The following is a 12,977-nucleotide window of genomic DNA, read 5'->3' as shown; positions in this document are numbered from 1 at the left end:
TACTACTCTCTATCATGGGCTACCCGCCCCTACCGCCCATTATGAACTACCCCTTAGCTGCAGCCCTCTATTCACCAGCTGGCTATCTTATTTCCATCAGCCCATCATTTCCATCCAAGATGTGGACTTTTTTCCATCTGTCTATCCTTTGCCAGGACTATCCCCTTAGTGGGATCTGAGGCTGCCAATGCATATTAATACCGACAGCTCCCACTTGACGAGCTTTGGCCCTGTCTAATCATGTTATATACGAGGCTAGACCTACTACAGCTACGAGATTCCCCCCTCTCGCAGCTATGGCCTCCTGCCCTTTCAAGGGCCCACCTTGAGGACGGGTTCATTAACCCAGAGAGGTGGAGGAAGCGCACGTTAAGGGGTTTTTTAATTAAATGTTTTTTAAAAGTTGTAAGGGGTTATAAGGATGGGGGGGGGAGGGGTTGTAGGGATGGGGGGGGGGGAACCGGTTAGGAGGGATGGAAGAGCCAGGCACCTAGGTGTGGTCGAAAGAGGAGGGAGCGGAGTGGGGGAGGAGAGGGAAGATAGCATTCCTGTGCAGGGCTCCTTAATACCAACAGTCGTGGGGAGGGGCAGGTGCGAGGACAGTTTAAGAGCGCGTAGTCGGTTGGGAGACCGGGGTTTTTGGTCATTCCCGGTCGTCTGCACCAACCCCTGCATACTAGGTGGTCAGGATCTACAGACCCAAGGCCTGAGACTGCTGTTGTGCAACGCGAGGTCCGTTGTCAATAAGGCCCCCCTCATCCACGATCTAATTTTGGAGGGGGACCCGGACCTCGCCGGAATAACCGAGACCTGGTTGGGCCACGAGGGAGGTCTACCCCTTGTGGAAATGTGCCCGCCAGGTTATCGAGCATTTCACCAGCCTCGGGCCCAGGGAAGGGGCGGTGGGGTAGCAGTGATTATCCGGGAAGACTTAGAGCCGAGAGAGTTCACCGTGCCGCAGACATCCGGGTGTGAGTCCCTCGTCGTGAGATGGGGCCCAGGGAGGCAGTTGGGCCTGCTGATAGTATACCTGGCTCCTCGCTATACTTCAGCGGCCCTGCCCGAACTCCTTGAGCTGATCTCATCGGTGGCGGTTGAGACCCCCAAACTTTTAGTGATGGGGGATTTTAATCTGCCGTCGATGGGAGAAGCGTCTGAGGGGGTTCGGGAGTTCATGGCTTCCATGACAGCCATGGACCTGACCCAGTTAATTCAGGGCCCTACTCACAGGGGAGGCCACACCCTGGACCTTGTTTTTGTCTCTGGCCAGTGGACGAGTGATCTGGGAATAGGGGATCTAGACACTATTCCCCTGTCATGGTCGGATCACTCACTTCTCCGGCTGGACTTCCCTGGTGCTACCCCCCGCCGCGAGGAGGCGGAACTGGAAGGTATTAGATGGTTCCGCCCCAAGCGCCTGATGGAACCGGATAGGTTCCAGACGGAACTTGGGCCACCTCCTGTGGACCTGACCCGCCCCCGAGTGGAGGACCTGGTAGTCGCATGGAATAGTGCGACTACCGGGGCCCTAGACCGGGTGGCGCCTTTGCGGCCTCTCCTGCGGCGACGAACCACCCTGGCACCTTGGTTTACCGAGGAGCTAAGGGTGATGAAACGCCACAAGAGACGCCTAGAGAGTCGTTGGAGATCCTCCCGCTCCGAATTTGACCGAGCACAGGCACGAGCCTATTTGAAGACGTACCTTGTGGCATTAAGAGCGGCCAAACGTCAACATTGCGCCGCTCTTATTGCGTCTGCAGATAACCGCCCTGCCGCCCTGTTTCGGGTGACCCGTTCCCTCTTGTTTGAGAGACCACGGGAAGCCCCACTACAGGGCAGAGCAGAGGAGTTTGGGAATTATCTACAGGACAAAGTCGCTCAAATCCGGATGGGATGGACCCCTTTCAGTGGTTCAGTAGAGACGCCCGTTGCGAGTCTTGAGGGACCGCTTTGGGAGGAGTTTGACTCGGTTGCCATCGAGGATTTGGACAGGTTGCGTGGACGTCTGCGACCCACCACATGTTTATTGGACCCGTGTCCCTCCTGGCTTGTACTGGCATCCTGGGAGGTTACGCGCGACTGGCTCCTGGGCCTGGTGAACGCCTCGTTGGGTGAGGGGTCTCTACCGGCCGCCTTGAAAGAGGCGGTGGTGAGGCCCCTGCTCAAGAAGCCTTCCCTGGACCCAACGGACCTAGTCAATTATCGTCCAGTCTCCAACCTTCCTTTTTTAGCGAAGGTTGTAGAGAGTGTGGTAGCACAGCAGTTCCCACGTCACCTGGAGGAAAATGATTATCTAGACCCGCGCCAGTCCGGCTTCCGACCCGGGCACAGCACGGAGACGGCCTTGGTCGCATTGGTTGATGATCTCTGGAGGGCCAGAGATAGGGGTTGTTCCTCTATCCTGGTCCTATTAGATCTCTCGGCGGCGTTCAATACCATCGACCATGGTATCCTGTTGCACCGGCTAGAGGGGCTGGGAGTCAGGGGCACCGTTTTACGGTGGTTTGGCTCCTACCTCTCTGGTCGGACGCAGCGTGTGTTGACAGGGGAGCAGAGTTCGACCCGGAGGCCACTCACATGTGGAGTGCCACAGGGATTGGTGCTCTCGCCTCTCCTGTTCAACACATATATGAAACCGCTGGGCGAGATCATCCGTGGTTTTGGAGTGGGATATCATCTGTATGCTGATGATACTCAGCTATACATTTCCACTCCGAACCACCCCAATGAGGCCGTCGAAATGATGTCCCGGTGTCTGGAGGCCGTACGGGTCTGGATGGATGGCAACCGACTAAAACTCAACCCTTCCAAGACGGAGTGGCTGTGGCTTCCGGCCTCCCGGTTCAACCAGGTGCTTCCATCTCTGGCCATCGGGGGCGTCCAACTAGCCCCCATGGAACAGGTGCGCAATTTGGGCGTCCTCCTGGATGCCCGGCTGTCCATGGACAACCATGTAACAGCCGTGGCAAGGGGGGCGTTCCATCAGGTTCGCCTGATGCGCCAATTGCGCCCCTTATTGGACCGGGATGCCCTACGCACAGTCACCCATGCGCTAGTGACGTCTCGCCTGGATTACTGCAATGCTCTCTACATGGGGCTTCCCTTGAGATGCACTCGGAGACTACAGTTGGTCCAGAACGCGGCCGCGCGGGTGATTATGGGGAGGACTAGATACTCCCCTGTAACACCTCTCCTGCGCGAGCTGCACTGGCTGCCTGTGGTCTACCGAGTGCGTTTCAAGGTTTTGATTATGATCTTTAAAGCGCTCCATGGCACAGGGTCTAGTTATATGCAGGATCGCATCCTGCCCCACACATCCCTATGACCAATTCGCGCACACAGAGAGGGACTTCTCCGGGTGCCGTCCGCCAAACAGTGTCGGGGGGCGACACCCAGGAGCAGAGCCTTCTCTGTGATGGGCCCAGCCCTGTGGAATGACCTCCCCCGTGACATCAGGATTACTTCCGATCTCCGCTCCTTCCGTGTACAGCTGAAGACCCACCTCTTTCAATTATCCGGCCTGGCTCAATCGCAATCGTAATTTTCCCATTCCTCCAAACTGTTTTAAATTGTCCTTAAATATTAATTTTTATTGGGTTTTTACAATTGGGGTATTTTAAAGTTGATTTTTAACTGTCTATTGATGTAATTTGTTTCCTCCTCCGTGTATGTATGTAGGTATGTTGTGTATGTATGTACGTTTGGTGTTGTTATATATTTTTTATGTTTTATGCTCCATTGTACGCCGCCCCGAGTCCTACTTGGAAAGGGAGCGGCTAATAAATCCAAATTTATTATTATTATTATTATTATTAAAACTTTCACATTTTGAATGCATGCATGATGGATAATTTACTTTGAAAGACCTATTATTGTATAATGTGCATCAAAGTGTATCTCATGCCTTTTTTTTTGCAAGCTAGAAACTTTTCCATTTTAAACATTGGCCGGATTCACACAATGTACTTGACCAGTTCACTTCAGGATCTGGGAGTTCCATGGGCACCATATTATTATGCTTGCTTAACTAAGTTGGTTTGTTTTGTTGTCACATGATATTTACAAATTCGGTCTGTCTGTCTAGTTAATAATCCACCATGTACGGCAAACCCCAGGAAACAGGTTAATTTGGGCCCTGAATTAAGAAGCTGTGTGATTCCAACCGTCAAGAAGCTATTTAATGCGACAGGTAAGAGTGTCTGGGGAAAACCACTGTAAAACAAGGTCAAATCAAACTAATTTCCCCTCCCATCCTTAATAAACCTGGGAATAACACCATAACCTGGAAGAGTAGTTAACAGGGAGGGAGGTTCAAAACATTTTAAAATACAGGGAGTCCTCGATTTACTATCACAATTGAACCCCAAATTTATGTTGCTAAGCGAGACTTTGTTAAGTACTTTCTGCCTCATCTTACGACCTTTCTTGCCACAGTTGTTAAATGAATCACGGCAGCTATTATTGTTAGGTGAGCCTGGCTTCCCCATTGACTTTGTCTGTCAGAAGGTGCGCAAAAGGGGATCACAGACTGCAACTGTCATAAATATGAACCAGTTGCCGAGTGTCCGAATCTCGATCACCTAACCATGGGGATGCTCCAACGGTTGTGTAAGTGTGGGAAACGGTCGTAAAAGTCACATTTTTTCATTGCCGTTGTAACTTTGAACGGTCGCTAAACGAACTGTTGTTAAGTCGAGGGCTACCAGTATATATTTTAGGAAGTCATGCCATCTGGGCCTTCTGGAACAGACAAAAGAGTTCAGCATCCCCCAAATTACAAGGTCTGTAGCCGTAGCGCAGGAGGGCAGTACAAAATGTAACCACAGGATGGCACCTCCGTAAGACGCAGCTTTCATCTTCCTCGGCCATCCATTTTAGTTGCTTTGTTCAGAGAGGGCCCTGCAGGACTTTTCCCGCTGACAGCTGGAATGCAGGGGTTGACGGATGTTCATTTGGGGGTAGGGGGTGGGGGAGGGGCCCTGGAACTCCCGTGCCCTTAAAATTCCTCACCTCGTATATTGCAGTGAGGTCTCGAAAGAAGTTCTTCGCTCCGTTCAGCAGCGCTTCGTTCTCCGGACACACCACCACGTAGGCGATGTCCCTCTGAGATCCGTAGGGCTCCAGCATTAGCCTCTCCCAATATGGTAAGGCAAAAGGCGACAGCACCAAGAAGTCATAATCGTGCCCCAACAAGAAGGTTGGAATGGGCAGTGGCTCAGGAGACTCATCGGTTCCTGGGGAGGGGAGGGATAAAAATAAAAAAATAAATATATCGTTTTCTTCCCAGATATCCTAATGGAGCGGGAATATAAAACTCCTCCGTGACACCTTCAGACGAGTTCTCAAGTTCATAGAAAAGTTTTCAGTGCGATTCTGAGAATTGGCACTCCAAAACATCTGGAAAGCGCCATTGCAGTCTAAATTTTTTTCCAAGAATCTAATTCTAAGCCCATTGATGGATTTTGATTTTTGTTTTCATTTTGATTTCATTCATGCCCAAGGAGCTGCTGATTCAGTTCTACGGGGGAATTATTGAGTTTCTTATCTGCACCTCAAAAATGCCTGGTTTGGTTCTGCAACCCAATGAGACAGGCAAAGACTTCAGAGGAGAATCAGAACTGCAGAAAAAACAATGGCTGCCAACCTGCCTTCCATTGAGGACCTGGACACTGCACGAGTCAAAAAGAGAGCTGTGAAAATATCTACAGGCCCCTCACATCCTGGACATAAATTGTTCCAACTCCTACCCTCAAAACGACAATATAGAGCACTGCACACCAGAACAACTTGACACAAGGACAGTTTTTTCCCTAACACCATCACTCTGCTAAACAAATAATTCCCTCACCATTGTCAAACCATTCACTAAGGCTACATTACTATTACTATTAGTCTTCTCATCCTTCCTATCACCCATCTCCTCCCACTTATGCCTGCAGGACTGTAACTTTGTGGCTTGTATCAATTTATATTGATATTGATAGTTTCCTGATTGCTAATTTGTACCCTGTGACTATCATTAAGTGTTGTACCTTAGGATTCCTGACGAATGTATCTTGTCTTTTTATGTACACTGAGAGCATCTGCACCAAAGACAAATTCCTAGCGTGTCCAATCACATTTGGCCAATAAAAGAATTCTACTCTATTCTATTTAATTCATATTCTGCCTTTTTATTATTTGCACAAATATTTTACAAGTATTATTTTTAAAACTCAGTCAAGGCAGACAACGTAGCCAAACTTACACCTTAACTCCTCCCTATTTTCCCCACAACAGCAACCCTGTAAGGTGGGGTTAGGCTGAGAGACAGAGAGTTGCTGGCCCAAAGTTACCCAGCTGACTTTCAGGGTAAGCTGAGACTAGAACTCATGGTCTCCCGCTTTCTAGCATGGTGCTTTAATCATCGGGCCAAAGTGGCTCTCTTGATTAAATCGGCTCAAACCACACACACCCTCTTCCAATAGACTGGAAACAACACAGTGAAGGTTTTGCTAGTAAAGCTAACTCTTTACTAGTAGTAAAACTAACAGTTCTAGCCAACACAGTTCTAGGCTGCATCAACAGAGGGATAGAATCAAGATCACGTGAAGTGTTAATACCACTTTATAATGCCTTGGTAAGGCCACACTTGGAATACTGCATTCAGTTCTGGTCGCCACGATGTAAAAAAGATGTGGAGACTCTAGAAAGAGTGCAGAGAAGAGCAACAAAGATGATTAGGGGACTGGAGACTAAAACATACGAAGAACGGTTGCAGGAACTGGGTATGTTTAGCTTAAGAGAAAGAAGGACTAGGGGAGACATGATAGCAGTGTTCCAATATCTCAGGGGTTGCCACAAAGAAGAGAGAGTCAAACTATTCTCCAAGGCACCTGAGGGTAGAACAAGAAGCAATGGGTGGAAACTAATCAAGGAGAGAAGCAATTTAGAACTGAGGAGGAATTTCCTGACAGTGAGAACAATTAATCAGTGGAACAGCTTGCCTCCAGAAGTTGTGAATGCCCCAACACTGGAAGTCTTTAAGAAGATGTTGGATAGCTATTTGTCTGAAACGGTATAGGGTTTCCTGCCTAGGCAGGGGGTTGGACTAGAAGGCCTCCAAGGTCCCTTCCAACTCTACTATTGTATTGTATTGTATTGTATTGTAGTTCTGATAATGGAGTCAATGTCCCAGACTGCATGGAGTTTTCTCTCCACGAGAGAGCTATGGAATAATTGTTGTTCTTCAGTCATTAAGTCATATCTAACTCTTTGTGACCCCATGGACCACAGCACACATACACACACACACACACACACACCAATCTCCACTGTTTCTCGGAATTTGTCCATTCCATTGCGTCAATGATACACTAACCATCTCCCCCTCTGCCGTCTCCTTCTCCTTCTGCCTCAGGGTCTTCTCCAAGGAGACCTCCCTTCTCTTTAGGTGTCCAAAGTATATGAGCTTCAGCTCAACTTATTTCAACTGAATAATTAAGTTTAATAAATAATATTCAACTGAATAATTAAGCAAGCTCCCCACCCCACCCCAAAGAAACCCCTTCTCACGCCTGTGGGCGGTATGCATTTTCCTCAATCTCGGCTCCTCTTCTGGAGACTTCATCCTAGAGCCGTGATGGTGAACTTATGGCACGCAGAACCCTCTCTGTGTGCACACGCCATGTTGCCGGCTGCTCTTCTGGTTTCCAGCACGCTGATCTTCACAGGTGCCGGAGCGCCAGACAGTGGCCTGACAAAACAGCCCCGAAAATGGCCAAAAAACAGGCATGCGAGCGCCAGCCAGCTAATCTTTGGGTTTCTGGTGCTCCACAAAGACGAGCTGCCTGGTGAGCTTGTGCATGCCGGAAACCCGAACAGCAGGTGGCTGGCGCATGCATGCACAACGGCCAGCTGGTCTTCGCGTTGCCGGCACTCCAGCGCACTTGCATATATGAGTATGCACATGCGTTCTGATTTGGGCACTCGGTGCCGAAAATGTTCCCCATCATTGTTCTAGAGCAATGTTTCTCAACCTTGGCAACTTGAAGATGTCCGGACTTCAACTCCCAGAATTCCCCAGCCAGCATTCGCTGGCTGGGGAATTCTGGGAATTGAAGTCCGGACATCTTCAAGTTGCCAAGGTTGAGAAACACTGCTCTAGAGACTCCTCTTCTAGAGACAAATTTCTAGAGACTTTGGAAGTTTCACACAGGGTCTTAGCTGTTCCTGCCACGTTTTCCCCAAAATAAGACAGGGTTTTATTTTCTTTTTGGTACCCGAAATAAGCGCTTGGCCTTATTTTGGGGGAGGTCTTATTATTTTTGAGGTGCAGGAGGTGGCGAGTGTGGTCGCCTCCTGGCTGCTGCTGCGTTGCAATATTTTCGGGGAGGGCTTATTTTTGGGGGGAGGGCATGTGCTCAAAAGCCTTACCGTATTTTTCAGAATATAAAATGCACCAAAGTTTTGAAGAGGCAAAAAAAAAAAAGTTTTTGCACTCTGCAAACCTCCCAAAAATGGCCCATTTTTCGCAAAAAACAGGCATGAATAGCCTTTAGGAGGCTTGTAGAGTGCTCCTGGGGGCTAGGGGGGGGAGGCAAAATTGGGCAAAAAACAGCCCATTGTTTGCTCTTTTCTGCCCTCCTCAGGCCCCAGGAGCACTCTGGAAGCCTCCTAAAGGCTCTGCATGGCCATTTTGGTGAAGGGAGCGGGGTTTCAGGAGGCAAAAAATGTTGTATTCAGTGTATAAGACGCACCCAGATTTTCATCCTCTTTTTTGAGGGAAAAGGGTGCGTCTTATACTCCGAAAAATACGGTGTTATTTGAGGTGGTCTTATTATCAAGGAAACAGGGTAGCACTTGACTCTGGACTGAGAGGTCTAATACTCTAACTGTATCTGTTGAAGCGTCTCTCCCAGTTTAGAAATCACAGCCCCGAGTGTTCCTACCATCCCAATGTATATCTATAACAAAGCTCAGTCACCCAAATCAAAAGTCACAGAAGCATGCAGAAGTTTCAGAGACCTAGTTACCAGAAGCAGAAGCAGCAGCAGTAAACTGGCTCAACACTACGACGGCCCACATACAAGGATGTCACGCAAATTCCACGACCTATCTGAGCCCCTGGCTCTACAGCAAGCAGACAGGTCGTGCCATTTGCCTGATGTTGCCCTATCCATATCCAGCACACTCACCCACAGCCAAACAATCAGAATAAGACTCTTAAGTCATGTAGGATTAATCCAGCGAAAAATAACAGAAATTAAATGACATGAAGAGTAACAATTCAAATAAAGTTTGCCTAGAAAAATTATTTACGTCTGTCCAAAGCTAGACTGAGTTAAAAAGCTGAGCTATACCAGCTAGAGGGGGCGTGGCCAAGACTTTTTAAACTCAGTCTCAAGGCTAATGGACAAAAGTTAAACCCATGCTTGGATTCTCCAAGCGGCGCACAGGATAACACACACACAGAAACACACACACACACACACAAACACTCCTTTACCTCCTCTGTGGACATCCTTACTTACCCTGTTTCATTGCCAAAATGTAAAATTGCCAAAATGTTTCCAACAAGGCAGTTTAGATTTACTTTTAGGCACCATGTTTCTCATGGCTTGGATTTGGTAGTTATAAAAGGAGGGGAGATCAGAATTGAAAATGCCCATCGTTTGCCGGACTGACTCAAGCAGGCAATTATTTACTGGACAAACTAGGGTTTCACCACAATCTATGAAATAATGTTGCGTGGTTTGTTAGATTGTATTTTGAGGTGGCAGCACAACATTAGAGTCACGTTGCGGTTCCTCTCGCATTTATAGGCCTCCAATTTTCACATCCCTGGACAGTTTTCATGTCCAATATCTTGCCACAATTCTGTAACTACCATTTAAACTGTTTCCAGGATTCTTCTTCTCTATAAATAAAAGCTAAGACCGTTTAAAAGAAAGAACCAGCACGCAGTCGATCCAAGTAAGGGTCTCCAACTTCGGCAACTTTAGAGACTCGTGGACTCCAAAACTCCTTGCTGGCTGGGGAATCCTGGGAGTTGAAGTCCACCACTCTTAAAAGTTGCCAAAGCTGGAGACCCCTGGATTAAAGGACAGTCATGCTTCACAGACAATGTTTACCGTAAGAGCCTCGTCCAGCCATTTTATGAAACTGTTGCCACGTGAGGGGCCCTTGTACACCCCAGGATCGAACCGTTCGTTTTTTCTGAATGGCATCCTGAAGAACTGGTTGGAGCGAGAGCAGCATGCGAAGGATGTCCTGAGAACATTGCATGCTCACGTCTACAACTGGAAGGACACAAAAAATTCATTCAGATGAATTGGGAAGCAGAGAACGGACCATTGTTTCTAATTGTTAACAGCTATCTTTCTAAAGGCCAGGCCTTACGGCTCAAGAGACACTGGATTAAGGAGCAGCAAGGAGGCATTTTCAGCTTTAGAAGTCAATTTCTTCCAGGACAGATGGACGGATGGGAAGGAGGGAGGAAAGAAGAAAGGAAGGAAGGAAGGAAGGAAGGAAGGAAGGAAGGAAGGAAGGAAGGAAGGAAGGAAGGAAGGAAGGAAGGAAATTTAGAGCTCAACATCTCAGGGACAGTTGGTTTCACTATCAAATAATTCTTGTCAGTCATTTTTTTCCTGGAGGTTCAAGAGGAACTAGCCTTCCTATAACATAAACCATGTAGAATTATAGGAAATATAGGAATCAGATCTTGGCCTTTTGTGTGTGTGTTCAGATACCTGTAGAGGGTTATTCTATCCCTCCTCAATCTATTTAAAGCTAACACACTCTGGTGACACTGAGTGAGGCCTTTTAAATGATGACCTTCTTGTTTTCACAAGTTGGAACAGGGAGAAAAATATTTAAGACAGAATAAATCCAAGACTTTATTCCCGATAAATTACAAAACATCCCTGTGGAAATTTCCATGATCAAAGGAGGATCTCTACTGCAAGCCTGCTCTCTCATGAGAAAAAATTCTTACAAATAAAAAAATAATCACAACTTCCCCTTGGCTGTTGACTGGAGAAGGTAAGGATTGCTCTCTAACATAGCACATTTTGTACTGTAAAGCTTATATCAATTTGGAACAATAACAGCTAACAATTTAGTACATTATTCAGACTGTGCTCATAGGAATCTATACCAGGGCAACTCTGATCACTTTATAGCCTGGAAACTTCAACTCCCAGAATTCCTGAGCCAGCCATACCAGCTCAGGAGTTCTGGGAGTTGAAGTCCACAGGTCATAAAGTTGCCATAATTGCTTGCCCCTGATCTATGCAAACTAAGGTCTGACTAGTTCCTTAAAGATCTACAGGTAGTCCTTGACTTACAACCACAACTGAGCCCTAAATTTCTGTTGCTTAAGCGAGGCACTTAAGTGAGTTTTGCCCCATGTTGTAACATTTCTTGACGCAGTTGTTAAGTGAATCACTTCATGTATTAAGTTAGTCACACGATTGTTAAGTGAATCTTGTCAAAAGGTCACAAAGAACGGACGTGGTGGCTCAGTGGCTAGAGACGCTGAGCTTGTCGATCAGAAAGGTTGGCAGTTCGAATCCCTAGCGCTGCGTAACGGAGTGAGCTCCTGTTAGTTGTCCCAGCTTCTGCCAACCTAGCAGTTCGAAAGCATGTAAAAATGCAAGTAGAAAAATAGGAAACCACCTTTGGTGGGAATGGAACAGCGTTCCGTGTACCTTTGGCGTTGAGTCATGCCGGCCACATGACCACGGAGACGCTGGCTCTTTGGCTTTGAAACGGAGATGAGCACCGCCCCTTAGAGTCAGGAACGACTAGCATACAGTAGATGTGCGAGGGGAACCTTTATCTTTACCTTTACACAAAAGCGGATGACGTGATACTACAACTGTCATAAATATCAGCCAGTTGCCAAACCTTTGAATTTTGATCATGTGACCCTAGGGATGCTGCAATGGTTTAAATTGCAAACAAGAATCCTAAGTCATTTTTTTTTCAGTGCCATTTTATCTTTATACAAATGGCTGTAAATTGAGGATTGCTTGCAATGGACTGAATGCGGACTGCTAAAACTGAAACAGATCATTCTGCAGACTGAAGGATCCCAAATCTCAAAGTTGATGAAATACCGTTCCCACATTCCTCTTTGTCACTGGGGTTCCAAGCACAGGTAGTCCTCGACTTACAACAGTTCATTCAGCGACCGTTAAGACATTAAAACGGCACTGAAAAAAAGCGACGTATGACCGTTTTCCCACGCTTAGGACTGTTACAGCATCCCCATGATCACGTCATCAAAAGTCAGACCCTTGGCAACCAACTCGCATTTATGACCATTGCAGTGTCCCGGGGGTCATGCTGATCCTCTTTAGCGACCTTCCGGCAAGCAAAGTCCATGTGGAGGCCCGACCGACATCGCACCCAGGTTACTAACTTAACAACGGCAGTGATTCACTTAACAAGTGTGGCGAGAAAAGTCGTAACATGGGGCAAAACTCACTTCCCAGCTGTCCTGGTTAGCAACGGAAATTTGGGGCTCAATTGAAGCCGTAAGTCAAAAAAATTTTCTCTTAACCTAAAGGGTTTTTTCTTCCAGCCAACTCTGTAGGTTAAACAGCTCTAACATTCCTGAACTTTGACGAGAATTGCGTATGAAGTTGTGAACTTCCCACTGAGATGACACCGAAGGCTATAATTGTTCAGGATAGTGTTGATGACACAGAGGCTGCACAACACAATTGCTAAAATTGCTGGTGAGGACATCAGTCGCAAATCACACCTATGTTCTACTCCAGGTGTTCATTCTTTCTTTTTCTGGCTTGCGTCCGCAGTTTAGTGATAGTATCAGCGTGCATTTTGTTTCTAATCCAGATTTGTTTTTTGTTTTTTTATGAGGTTTTACTTTATTGTTCCGTATTGATTTTATCACACTCCAAGAATTACTTTAGGGATGTTTATAAATATTTTATGAGATCTATATCTCAATGTTCTTTCAGGAACTTGAA

General features: G+C 47.2%; 1 protein-coding gene across 2 annotated transcripts in view; it reads right to left on the bottom strand.

Annotated features, from left to right (window-relative positions):
* MED13 (mediator complex subunit 13) overlaps positions 1-12,977 on the bottom strand; it is a 176,794-nt gene that overhangs the window by 34,025 nt on the left and 129,792 nt on the right. For both annotated transcript variants that reach the window (XM_081945361.1, XM_081945360.1), the window contains exons 17-18: positions 10,113-10,280; positions 5,011-5,234 (exon numbers count right to left, since the gene is read on the bottom strand). In XM_081945361.1, coding sequence (XP_081801487.1) covers positions 5,011-5,234; positions 10,113-10,280 — 392 coding nt within the window. The remainder of the gene's footprint in view (positions 1-5,010; positions 5,235-10,112; positions 10,281-12,977) is intronic.

This window comes from Natrix helvetica (genome assembly GCF_964273705.1).
Source record: "Natrix helvetica genome assembly, chromosome: 2".
NCBI lineage: Eukaryota > Metazoa > Chordata > Lepidosauria > Squamata > Natricidae > Natrix > Natrix helvetica.
The sequence above is the reverse complement of the archived record's forward strand: the minus strand, read 5'-3'. Positions and strand labels throughout refer to the sequence as shown.